The sequence below is a fragment of the Galleria mellonella genome, unplaced genomic scaffold, assembly GCF_026898425.1.
Source record: "Galleria mellonella isolate WM207_F2 unplaced genomic scaffold, CSIRO_AGI_GalMel_v1 utg56, whole genome shotgun sequence".
Lineage (NCBI taxonomy): Eukaryota > Metazoa > Arthropoda > Insecta > Lepidoptera > Pyralidae > Galleria > Galleria mellonella.
This window is the reverse complement of record NW_026442117.1, coordinates 6,080,810-6,094,466: the sequence shown is the minus strand read 5'-3', so window position 1 is coordinate 6,094,466 and position 13,657 is coordinate 6,080,810. Positions and strand designations below refer to the sequence as shown.

The 13,657-nt window shown below is 37.1% G+C and overlaps 2 protein-coding genes across 8 annotated transcripts in view; both read right to left on the bottom strand.

Moving 5' to 3' along the window:
- LOC113514810 (potassium voltage-gated channel protein Shaw) overlaps positions 1-13,657 on the bottom strand; it is a 136,814-nt gene that overhangs the window by 31,054 nt on the left and 92,103 nt on the right. For all 7 annotated transcript variants that reach the window (XR_008253339.1, XR_008253338.1, XR_008253340.1 and 4 more), the window contains exons 3-4: positions 11,852-12,001; positions 3,612-3,822 (exon numbers count right to left, since the gene is read on the bottom strand). Coding sequence is in view for 4 of the 7 variants with exons in the window: in XM_052899179.1 (XP_052755139.1) it covers positions 3,612-3,820 (209 nt within the window). In the remaining 3 variants the exon portion in view is untranslated. The remainder of the gene's footprint in view (positions 1-3,611; positions 3,823-11,851; positions 12,002-13,657) is intronic.
- LOC128201638 (uncharacterized) lies at positions 5,535-7,280 on the bottom strand. Its single transcript, XM_052899217.1, has 2 exons — positions 6,531-7,280; positions 5,535-5,603 (listed from the first exon to the last, which is right to left on the bottom strand). The coding sequence occupies exons 1-2, from the start codon at positions 7,278-7,280 to the stop codon at positions 5,535-5,537; spliced, it is 819 nt and encodes a 272-aa protein (XP_052755177.1).

The window sequence follows — 13,657 nt, the reverse complement described above, 5'->3', positions numbered from 1 at the left end:
ACTGGTGGGATACCAGTGTATACCGATAGCGCAGGCGGGGTTACCATTCGATTTTCACCCATAAAAAACCCATGGTATCCTCACGAGTTGCTATTCCTGATGATGTTATGCTTCCATTCTCTGTAACTTTACTACCATACAAATTATACAGTGCGAAGTTTTAAAACATAAATTAGGGGCTCCTATCTGATTAGCATAATCAAATTATTTTTATTTTTGTAACTACATACATATGTATACACATACATATGTGTATACATTTTATATATATAAATTATTTAAGCAGGTACATCTTAAAATGTAGATTTATATATTCACATTATTGTACGTCTGTTTATCTCTATATGTATTTAAAAAACGAACAGAGTTCCGTGCCTCCAGTCAAACTGTTTTTAATTACTCTTCTCCATCGAAAGGTTGCCTGGAAGAGATCACTTCTAGCTATAAGGCCGTCCATTATTTTCTTAGTGTTATATTTTCTTGTAATTGTTTGTATTTATAATAAGTTTACTATTGTAATCTTATAGGGGAAACAATAATTAGTATCTATCTATCTATCTACCATGTACAATACTTCAAATTGAAACACAGCCATGTGAGCACAGTTGTTTTATGGCAGAAACACGAGCGGAGTAGAGGCATCTTTTCAAAAACTCTTTCTCTCTGGTAAATAATTTAATTTTTGAAATATTTTTTTATTTACTTGTTCTTAATATTTATAGCACGTTTTTAAATTACATTAGTTATTTGTTAATAGTTAATAACAAAAAAAACAACTTTTTTTATAGAACACAATTACAAAGGCAATTATTTTTCTTTTATTATCATCACAGTGGTATTGTGATTTAATTTTTTCTTATGATTTTCAATCTATGTCAAAAAGAAGCAGGTTCTCAATTCGGTTATAGCTTTTTATAATTTTTACCTCAACTCCGTCAGTTGTAAATCAATTTGTAATTTTATTTTATCTAAAGAGGATATGTTTATAGATTATTTCCATGGATTTTTTTTCAAAATCGCTTCAGTAATTTAGTTTTTAAATCTAAATAAAGTCAAATAAAATAAAAGAAGTCAGTGTTTTGGTAGAATTCAATTTAATTATGAATTATTTATACTTTACAACATTTTTAACGACTTGTAATTAATTCAAGAATGTGTTCCACAAAATATTAGAAAAAAAAACATGTCGTAACATGTTAAATTATAATCATAGCTTACGAGATTAAGCATTTCCATTTTACCGATCAAACTGAAATAGCGTTTTTTTCTTCCAACGTCACAAAGAAATCCACGGAGAATTGAAAAAATCTACCCTCGTATTTTCTCATTACCTCCCTCAGGTTCAGGAGGCCTCTTGTGTTCGTGAATTTTTTATCTGATATTTTTAAGGCGTTACCAGTAAATACTTTGTTAGACGGTGGAAAATTATATAATGCAAACTCTTTTTTTTTTATTGTACTCCTTTTTCGAGTATCCACGCTTGTAATATCGAAGAAATTTGATCATTATTTATAATAAACGCTGTTCGTGTCGCGAGTTCGTATCTCGGCCTGTGTATGTTTAATTTTATTCAAATAACGTAATAATATACATGTTTATTCTCATATGTTTGTTTGTGATGCGTAAAATATATTTATTTATTTATTCAAATTTTAATGCATTGTAAAAATATGGTGGACTGAACACTGAACAGTGTTGTTTACCAGTCAACTATTGGGCAAACAAAGAAAGAAAAAGGCGGTGCATTATTGAATGGAAGAAATATAAAAATTTATCTTTAATATATTTATATATTATAAACTTGTAATTAGATTAATATAAATAAACATGTAAAAAAAAAACAAATATATTATCATTCATAAATAAATACATAAATATTACTATAAATATTTATTTATTTATAAATTACTCACCATACTTACAGTCTCCCGAAACGTGTAGTGAGCCATAGGTTTATTTTACAAACTAAAAAATTTTGAACAACATTTAAAAAATATATCTATTTTGTCATTAAATATACTGGTAAAACCTTCCCAATAGAGAGAGGCCTATGTTCAGCAGCAGACAATTAACGATTGGTATGGATACGTTATGGGGGGGAGAGGGGGGGGGGAATTGTTATTAATGCGTACTACCAGTTTTATTGCTAATAATATACCCTATCAGGTCGGCCTGGAATCACGATGGTTTCATCGTGATTCTAGGTGTATTGGATCATCATCATGATGGGTTAACTGACCTTTTTTTTTATACAACTTAGTATGGCAAACAAGCTGACGGCCCACCTGATGAAAAGTGGTAACCGTCGCCTATAGATATAAGCAGTACCATGGACATAACAGAGTATACTGTTTCGACCATGATACCCCCCCATGCGTTGCCATTCCTGAGGACTTAGATGTTATTGCTCTTTACCCTGTAAATTCACACCATATCGCACCCTTCAAACCGAAACACTGCCATGCAAACATAATTGTTTTACGGTTGAAACACGAATGGGACAGAGGTGCCCAAGCAAACGACTTTTGTACAAAGTCTCCCTCTGGTAAACTGGTGATCTGTCTTTTCATCCTCACCCGTCATCTTTCACTGGTGCCTCGCCAGTGTATACCGTTAACGTAGGCGGAGTTACCATTCCATTATCATCCATTAAAAAAAACACGTTAAAAATAACTACGTGAAAAAAATAATCTAACCTCTAACAAGCCGGCTGGTCACCGTGAAAGGGTCAAACCTAAACACCCTCTGGATTAATATATAGTAGAATAAATACAGTTAAAATGTGTACGATTAATGATATAAAACTTTTCTCATTAACTGTTATTAATGGAACAAACCAGATTGCCCAAATTCTTGATTATAACCTCACTTGATCATTGGAGTACTGCAAATTGGAATTCTAATAATGACCTATACCTTACAGAGGGCTGGATTGAAATTAATCATGGGGATGTTAACAGATCAATGCCTACATTCATTAGTATTCAGAACGGGATCCGTGGATTCTTGGTTCATCAAGGAATTTGTCAATTACTCTCACGAATTTGTCGGCGGCATAATCCATATTTTCAATTGACTGCCGTAAAGAAGGTTTATATATTTCTATTATATGCAATCTCTACTAATTACTATTTGGGAATCGATTTTAGTAAGTTTTCATATTTAAAAAGATAGGAGGATGTGGCTATATTTTGTTTTTTTTTTTATACTACTATGATTAGAACTATTGAGGACAGAAGGGGAAAAATGTTAGGACACTTGATACGACACGACGAACTTATGAACATTATAATAGAAGGTAAGATAGAAGGAAGAAGGGAGAGAGGGAGACCGAGACATAGTTACATCAGGCAGATCAAGGAAGGAGTTGGTGTCGTGTCGTATCAAGAGGTGGTGAACTCGCTGAAAATCGTAGTGAGTGGCAAGAGCTCCACCGACAAGAGCGCAGCTCTTAAATGGATAGAGATAGATACTATTATGGTGGCAAATAGGCATATGGCGCGTCTGATGGTAAACGGGACTATATAGCCTATAGACGTTGTAATTTTAGCGCATCTGAAATAGGACTTCTGGTATCTTCCATAATATAAATGTATAGCATCTGATGTTACCTGTAGTAGTTGAGGACCTGCGCGAACACGCCAGGGTGCCGGTCGAAGAAGTACTCGTTGAGCACCGGGTCGTAGTTGGCGAGCGCCTCCGTCAGCCTGGACAGGCGCGTCGCGGGGATCTTCTTCAGCGTTGCCTTGTACGTCTCGTGGCGAATGCCTCCCACATTGAGAACGACGCGGTTCTCCGCGTCCATATTAAGGAGATTCATTTCTGTTGGAATTGATAAAGATTATTTTTTTAATGCAATTGTGAATGGTAAACAAGTTAACAGTCCACCTGATGGAAAGTGGTAAGCATCGGTTTTGGTTTTTACGCTGTGACGACCATGATATTGTATCCTCTATATCCAGTAATTCAATTACCATATTCCATCTTTTTAAAAAGCAGTCATGTAAGCATAGCTGCTTAGTGGTGGCGTTAGATATTTTCTTTCTTACATACACGTTTACCTTCATCCATTTTTACAATATGTCTCGTTTATTTACATAGTTTCAGAAATTCTTCATTACTTTTTTAAATAGTAGAGGAGCTATCTAATGATTAATCTAGACTGATCTATATCATTCAAGGTCTTTTTGATATGTGGATATTTCCAGTATATATTATTTAAGGAAAACAGTTTCAGAAACTAGTTGTTATGAATGAAATTAATTGTAAACATGGATAAAGTTAGAGATGTATGTAAAGCAACAAAAAACAAAAAAATACAGAAATCAGATTCCCGGACATTCCGTTTTTGTATATGTTTCATTATATTTTTATATAACATTCCTAATAGACCCTAGATAATAACCCTAGATTCTTCCTTTTTCATTATTTTTAATAAAAAGACTACACAATGTTTAATGACGAAAGTAGATTACCAAATACTCACTACACTGGCTTTATTAAAAGAGTATAGGATTTAATAAAGCCTCACTATCAGCTGAATCGTATACTTGGACTATATCGGTTGTTCATTTGTAAACAAATATATAGGTTCCATCACTGTCATATCCAAATGTTTCCATCAAACTAGCACTAAGTAATAAATTGGCAACGACCTTAACTTGTTTTGTAACTTAATATCAACTGATGCCTTTGTGATTGGTGTTATAATCACTTTAGACGGGCTTATCAAATTATTAAGCGTAATAACTTGACAACAACTATTAATGATAGTGCCTTTGTATAATATAGTATGTTATACATCATAAAATGTGGGGGAAAGGGATTGTTAGCAATAAAGTTTGACAGCCCCATTGCTAGCAATATGCCCTATTAGGTCGACCTCCACGTGGTTCCCCTGGAAACCATCGTAAACAATTCCTGGTGAATTCTTCACGACGGGCTAACTGACCTGCTTCATCCTCATCTATCATCCTTCACTGGTGCCCCGCTGGTGTATACCGATAGCGCGGGTGGGGTTACCATTCCATTATCACCCATTAAAACAAAAAAAAGATCATAAAATGTATACATATAACGGAAGTTTAATTACATCAACAAAATGTATCGATTGATCCTCAGATTGTCTAAGAGATTGCTATTAGTCCCCAAGATACAGGTCTGGCCTAGTTTGGGGACTGATGGTAATGCAGATGGTAATGCAGATATTTAGCGATAAGGCCACACATTGTTGCCTCTTTGTCTTGCTTTTATGTAATGAAATTTATTATTTTGTTTGTGTACATAATGTATTTATAATCTGTATCATTTTTTGGAGGGAACAATAAAGTGTTTTCATCCATTCCTTCAATTTAAGTTGATTTGTCGACTAAGTAAGCAAAAACACTGGGAGTAACTGGAGTCCTTGAAATAATCTTACTACCGGTACTATTACTTGTTTGAAGCCATCGCTCTTTAATGTCGAGAGTTTTCATTCAGACCTCTGGAAATTCTCGAAGCTGGGATTCGATCTTGGGGTTTTCGGACTACAGTCATCAGGAGCCCTTGATGCGGCTTACTGAATGATAATTTTGCATGTCTTCTGAAGCACATAGCAATATTTTCTAAGTGATTTAAACATGATTTATAAATTCAGAGATTTAATTTTGGGATTTTCAAACCACAATCAAGCGTTGCCCAACTGAGTACCTACCACTCACTACTAATTGTGAAATTTCTTGACTACTTTCTTCATATAGATCTTACCAATAAGATTTAAATAAATAAACAGCTTTGGTCACGTCACACAGTTGGTGAATTGCAGAGTATTAAATAGTTATTATAAATACGTTTATAAAATATACAGAAAATACCTTGACTAATACAAATAGATTATATTTATGTGAATAGAATTAATTGCATTATATGAGGACACGAATACTCGATAGTATGGCAGTGATTGTTACTATCAAGATCGTCAAATATACTTGAAAATCAACATGTCTGTGGTGAAACACAACTTGCTAGCTCAATTGTTTATTGTATATCGAAGGTACTAATATAAAAACCTCATCTTTCCTACCCACATAATTATACTACATCTTTCCCCTTATGACATATAACATTATATATATGTATTTATAAATAGTAAGTAAGTATAAAGGTAAAAATATAACAAATATCTGTTCGAATTCAGTATATAAGTGTAAACTAATATAATAAGTATAATTTACAACATTAACAAAAACCTATATATATATATGTACTCACTACATTAATGTTAATACAATAATACTATTTATCTACCTACTCATCATGAAACTAATTACAAATTAAAAGAATAACAGTATCAACACAAAATTAATTTAAAACACTGCTTGTTTAATTTGATAGTTTTTAGTCGGTTTAATAATAAATATACATAATATTATGTATATTTACTTTAACAATTTATTTACTATATGGAGAACATAGCTACCATATTGGAATACATAATTTGTGATTACATTTTATTTGCATTAAAACCTGTTTTTTTTTTTCCTAATAGTTACAAATTGCGCATCGTTAGTGCTGGGTAATTCGTATGTACGTATATGATTAGATATGCCTGTCTGTATGGCGTTTTCTTTTGCACAAGTACTCGCCTCTGCGTCACAGCCTGTGGTGCTGGATGCAGGAGTCCATGGCCTTTCTACTGTTTTATTTGTACCTGTGACTGTAGCTTGTGCTCCCTCATTACCTTTGCGCCGCCTGCAAACTATATGACGACGATTACGTCTAAATATACGTCCAGTCTCGTCTTCTAAAATGTACGACCTTGGCTCCTTTGCTTGTTGCACCACCTTCATTAAACGACGTTGACCGCCATCATTAATGACCACCTTATCATTTTGATCCAAGCTGGGGTAGACTTTGTGTTTTGCATGTCTATCATAGATGGATTTTTGTCTTGTCTGTTTGTTTAATAACTTATCATAATTAAGCTTGTTGTCCACTGTGTCAGCTAATAACGGCTCGTAAATCGGTAGACGGGTATTTAAACGTCTTCCCATCAAAATTTGTGCAGGCGAATCCACACCATCCCTAGGTGTAGATCTTAAATTTAATAAACTTAAATGGAAATCATGTTCCGAATCTTCACATTTTTTTAGCATATTTTTTACGGTACGTATCGTGCGCTCGCTTTTCCCGTTAGATTGTGCATATAACGGAGATGAAGTAACATGCTCAATTTCCCAATTGAAAAGAAATTGTTTAAATTGTTTTGAAGTGTACGCCGGTCCGTTGTCTGTTATTAACATTTTTGGTATACCATATCTACAAAATTGCTCTTTCATTGCTCCAATAACACATGAGCTTCCAATTGAATTTATTCTATTAACTTCTACATAATTTGAAAAATAATCCACTAATATAAGGTAATATTTTTTTTTATATTCAAAGATATCCGACCCTAACTTATTCCACAGTAAATTTGGAATTGAATGCGGTATCATCGGTTCTCGGATCGGCCGCGGTGCATGCAGCGCACACGCGGCACAACTGCGTACGACACTCTCTACGTCACGCGACATGCCCGGCCAAAACATCACCTCCCGTGCGCGCCGTTTGCACCGGTCTATGCCTAAATGTCCTTCATGGACACGACGCAACATATCCTCCCGCAAAGTACTCGGAATGTATAACCGATTATCTTTAAGGATCAGGTTTTCTACATATTGTAAAGTATCCCTATAAGACCACAATAGACGTACTTCTGGATTCACGTTGTGTCTACTTCGAGGCCATCCATTACTAATATAATTTATTAATATTTGCGCTACTCTCATTTTTTAATTGCTCTTTTATTAAATCCAGTTTTTTATCACTGTATTGTAAATGCTCTAACATAAAACAGGTTTGTGCTTCTTATTCTTCATTGATCCGTTCATGCATCAGTATAGGTAATGGGGCGCGCGACAAAGTGTCCGCTATGTACATGAATTTGCCGGGCGTATAAACCACTTTGAAGTCATAACTTTGGATGCGTAGCATCATACGTTGCAGTCGCGCCGGCACAGCTGAGAGCGATTTTTTAAATATAGATTCTAGTGGTTTATGATCCGTCTGTATTGTTACATCGTTTCTACCGAATATGTACTGATGAAAACGTTCGCAAGCAAAGACAATCGCCAGCATTTCTTTTTCTATTTGCGCATAACGACGTTGTGTATCGGAAAGTGTAAGGGAAGCGAACTCGACCGGCCGCCCTGCCTGTAACACCACGCCGCCTAGTGCCTCCGCGCTCGCGTCCACTGATACCACTATAGGTAGTCGGTACGAATACAGTGCGAGGACGGGAGCTGATGTAATAAGACATTTTAATTTATTTACAGCATTAGTATGCTCGGGTCCCCATACCCATTCCACATCTTTTTTTAGAAGCGCTCGTAACACTACTACATTTTCGGAATAGTTTGGAATAAATTTAGAAAGATAGTTTACCATACCTAGAAACCTTTCTAGGCCCTTTCTGTCTTTAGGTATTGGCATATCGACTACGGCTTTGACCTTAGCACTGTCGGGCCGCATGCCTCGCTCATCAAAAACATGTCCCAAATATGTAACCTCTTTTACATTAAATTTACATTTTTCTTTATTAAAACGAATGCCTATCTCTTTGGCTCTCTGGAGTAGCTTTTCTAATCTAGCATCATGTTCCTGTTTACTTGATCCCCAAACTACAATGTCATCGATAAATGATTCAGTACCTTCTATATCCTCAAGGTACTGTCTCATTAAACCATGAAACATTTCCGGCGCACAATTAATTCCATAGGGAAGTCTTAAAAATTGATACCTACCATAAGGGGTGCTGAAGGTACAGAGATCAGCACTAGCCTCGTCCAGTTCCAGCATCCAAAAACCACAGCGTGCGTCCAACACGCTGAAGTGCGTGGCGCCGCGCAGGCGCGCGGCCACCTCCGTCACTGTCGGTAGCGAGTAGTGTGCGCGCTGCACCGCCCTGTTCAGGTCACGCGGATCTAAGCATATACGGATATCACCATTTTTTTTAGCAGCTATAACGATGGCATTCACCCATTCAGTAGGGTAACTCACCTTCCTGACAACTCCTAACTTTTCCATTCTTTTTAATTCTGTGTACAATTTATCTCTCATACCTAGAGGGATCCTACGTGTTGGACAGATAACGGGGGCAACACTTTTATTCACAACAATTTTGTGTTTGCCCGGTAGTTTGCCGAGACCGTGAAATAAATCCGAGTAGTTGTCAATATTTAAGGTATTTACTCTTTGGATCGCTCCTATTTGTAAACATGCATTCAATCCAATAATGTTTTGACACTTCATATCTGCTATAACAAATTTTAAATTATGTACTTTATTTCTAAAACTAATTTTTAAATTGCAACTTCCAATGACAGGAACCGAGTTTCCCGTGTAGGACAACACTTTTTTATTGTATGGCATAAGACTATTCGGATTTATTCCTAATCGGTCAAAATCTATCTTTGTTAACACATTTAACATTGCCCCTGTGTCTAATTTAAAATTGATACGTTTACCACTAAAGTCTATTATTTCTATCCATTCCTTGGGTAATTATTTTTTACTTTTACCCATATTTACCATATTTATGTATAACACATCCTCACTAGAATCCGACAACGTACTCACGGTATGCACTCTTTTGCCAAGCACTCTATTTGAACACACTCGAGCAAAATGACCTTGACCGTTGCACACGAAACACGTAGACCTAAACGCTGAGCACCGTTGCGCCCCCTCACAGTAGGTATTTCCACAACGCCTACAAGGAGTGTCGCGTTGCTCACGCGGTAGGCGCTGCTCGCTGCGCCCGCCGCGGCGGCCGCGCTGGCGTCGCCGGCCACCGCTCGGGCCCGCGCCGCCGCCTCGGGGCGCGCCGTCACCGTACACTGCATCCACATGAGTACCCGACGACGTCGCCTCCTCTATCTGTCTACGCTCCTCTCTAGACATCTCGGCCGCTTCACAAATTTGCACCGCTTTCGCGAGGGTCAAGTCCTCCGCCCGTAGTAATCTATCACGCACGACGTTATCCAATATTCCACAAACTATTCTATCTCTCAGTAAACCGTCCACTAGGTGTTCGAATTCACACCCTTGACTCAGTAATTTTAATGCCGTCACATACTGATTAATTGTTTCCCCAGCGACTTGATTTCTTGTAAAAAATTTAAACCTTAGAGATGTAACATTCACTTTCGTTCCGAAGTGGGTATCAAATTTTTTTTTCAAACACTCAATGTCATCGGGATTTTCCTCTTTTGAATACGAAAACGTAGAATAGACTTCATAGCCCTCTGCTCCAATGAGATTCACTAGCAAGCTCGCCTGTACCTCTTTAGATTCTTTATTGACGCCTGACGCTTTTAAAAACATGGCAAACTGTTGCCACCATTTCCGCCACGTTTCTGCTCGGACGGCAGGATTACCATCCACACGTAATTCTGAAGGAGGACGCGCGTGTTCCATTTTCCAGATATAACAATATGTCTACGGACACTGAACTTGACTTTCTTCACACCGGTTTTTAATTATAATATTGTAAACGCATTTATTTGATCGGACCGCTGCCACCATGTGGTGAAACACAACTTGCTAGCTCAATTGTTTATTGTATATCGAAGGTACTAATATAAAAACCTCATCTTTCCTACCCACATAATTATACTACAATGTCCAAGTCAGGGTAGGTTTATTAGAATTCTTAAGAATATTCTAGAATAGCTTTTAATTAAAAAAAAAAAAAACAAGAATCACTAAAGAGCAAAAACTTCTTAAAAAGCCAAAAGGTTTGGCTTGAAAATTTTGATATTGCAAATCAATAAGAGAAGAAATGGTAATTTTACATTACAGTATAGCTAAGTCAGGAAACAGAATAATGTGATATGAATAATTAAGTAGCTCACAGCAATAACTAGCCAATTGTGATTCGATAAGTAACTTAAAAAAATATTATGAATCCATTATTATAGCAAATTTAAGGAGCGAATGGATTTTTCCTGCATTATACCACTAAGCTGCAGTACTTGTATAGATGTTTAAAAGATTAGATATTGCAGTGAACTTACTGACTTAACATAAAAGTCCTCGAGATTATTCAGGAGTGATTTTTTTATTCTATGATGGTTATTGTAATATATAATGTTAGCGAATACAAGAGGAGTTCTAAGATGGGTCCTTATACAAAATTTGCTTGCATGGATAGCTCTGTCCCAAGCATGTTTCTGTCGTAAAACTGTGTGAATGGCTGTATTTCAGTTTTGAAGGTAGGATATGGCATAACACCATAACCTTTACAAATAACAACGCATGAGTTCTACCATAGGCATGTTCATTCTGTAATATTGGTATTGTTCAAGTTTATAGGCACGGTTACCAGTTTTCAATAGGTGAAGTCAGTTAATTTGCTATTCTAAGTATCTGAAGCACCAGAGGGAGACTTTGTACAAAAGTCGATTGCTTGGGTACCTCTGTCCCATTCGTGTTTCAACCGTGAAGCAGTTGTGTTTGTATGGCTGTGTTTCGGTTTGAAGGGTAGGATATAGTGTCAATTTACTGGGTACAGAGGAATAACATCTGAGTCCTTAGGAATGACAACGCATGGGGGGTATCATGGGCGAAACAGTATACTCTGTTATGTCCATGGTACTGCTCATGTCTATAGGCGACGGTTACCACTTTCCATCAGGTGGGCCGTCAGCTTGTTTGCCATTCTAAGTTGTATAAGAAAAAAGACAGGCATGACGAATATGTATCTTCTAATATATTTACAATGAAGTACTAGGAGAGCAGAACCATATAAGAGATGATAAAAAACACTTACTTAAAATCTTCCCCTACAAATGTGGAGAACGAAACTAACAGTACTACGGCGACCGGCTCTGTCCCCTCCTCCACATTACCACAATATAGTCGCCCTCGAGTCTACTGAACCTCGTGTGTGGGGACATCGCTGGCGATTAAAAGATGGAACCTGGAAAGAAATAATAAGATTGAAGAAAATATGTTGTCATTATTTACTAACATCGTCATTATCATTTCAGCTATCACCAGTCCACTGCTGGACATAGGCTTCTCCCATAGACTGTCATAAGGAACGGTCCTGAGCCACCTGTATTCACTGATTCCCTGCAATGCATTTGAAGTCGTTACTCCATCTAATTATTATTATTCGTATATGTTATTAACCTATTACATACTCGCTGCCAAGCCTACTACCAGCCGACAAGTGAGTTATGATGCCCTAGTATCTAGTCCTCACGCATGCTTGCCACCATCTGTGAAGTTCCTAGAACTGTTCTACTACCTTTCATAATAACCATTTTTTTAATGGGGTGAAAATGTAATGGTAACCCCTGCGGTGTCGGTATACGTTGGCGAGGCACCAGTGAAGGATGATAGGTGAGGATGAAGTAGGTCAGTTAGCCCATCGCGATGAATTCAACAAGAATTTTTCACGGTGGTTTCCAGGGGGAACACGTGGAGGTCGACCTGATATATTGCTAGCAATGGGGCTGTCAAACTCCATTGCTAACAATCCATTTCCCCTCATTAGTCACCTCTTAACCACACCCACAGGAAAGAAAGGGGAGGCCTATTCTATGCCAGAACTATGCTATTATTTTTTATTACCATTAAGTTTTATTTATATATAAGGAATGAAAAAGATAATAAGAGTAAACTATTTTTTATCCCGGTCAGAGTTTAACCATGTCCTAGTCACTTTTTTTTTATACAACTTAGAATGGCAAACAAGCTGACAGCCCACCTGATGGAAAGTGGTAACCGTCGCCTATAGACATAAGCAGTATCATGGACATGACAGAGTATACTGTTTCGCTCATGATACCCCCCATGCGTTGCCATTGCTGAGGCCACAGGTGTTATTCCTCTGTACCCAGTAAATTCAGGCCATATCTCACCCTTCAAACCGAAACACAACCCTGCAAACACAACTGCTTCACGGTAGAAACACGAATGGGACAGAGGTACCCAAGCAATCGACTTTTGTACAAAGTCTCCCTCTCCCTCACGGAGACAGAGTTAGGTTAAAAAACTAACAAAAAAAATTACATAGCACGTAACACAGTATGTAGAGAGGGGAAAGGGATTGTTAGTAATGGAGTTTGACAGCCCCATTGCTACCAATATGCCCTATTAGGTTGACCTCCACGTGATTCCCCCTGGAAACCATCGTGAACAATTCTTGTTGAATTCGTCACGATGAGCTAACTGACCTACTTCATCTTCACCTATCATCCCTCACTGGTACCCCGCCGGTGTATACCGATAGCGCAGGCGAGGTTACCATTCCATTATCACACACAGTATGTAGAGCAATAGATTTTAATGCGTAAATGAATGGCCGAATAGGGAAATTATGCAAAACATTCCTAATTACATCGCTACTGAATATTTATGAGTTACGCACAACTAAAACATACGCAATTGCGTAATTTTTCTGTGTTTTTGTCGTGGAAATTTAATACAGGCTGTTAGAATGTGATCGAAAAACGCGACAATTTACACGTATGTATGTTTGCCCTTGAAGCGGTTAGGTTATGTAGGTCAATTTTATAGCAATCGATTCAACTGTAATGGTCGACACACATAAAACACTGTTTTCTAT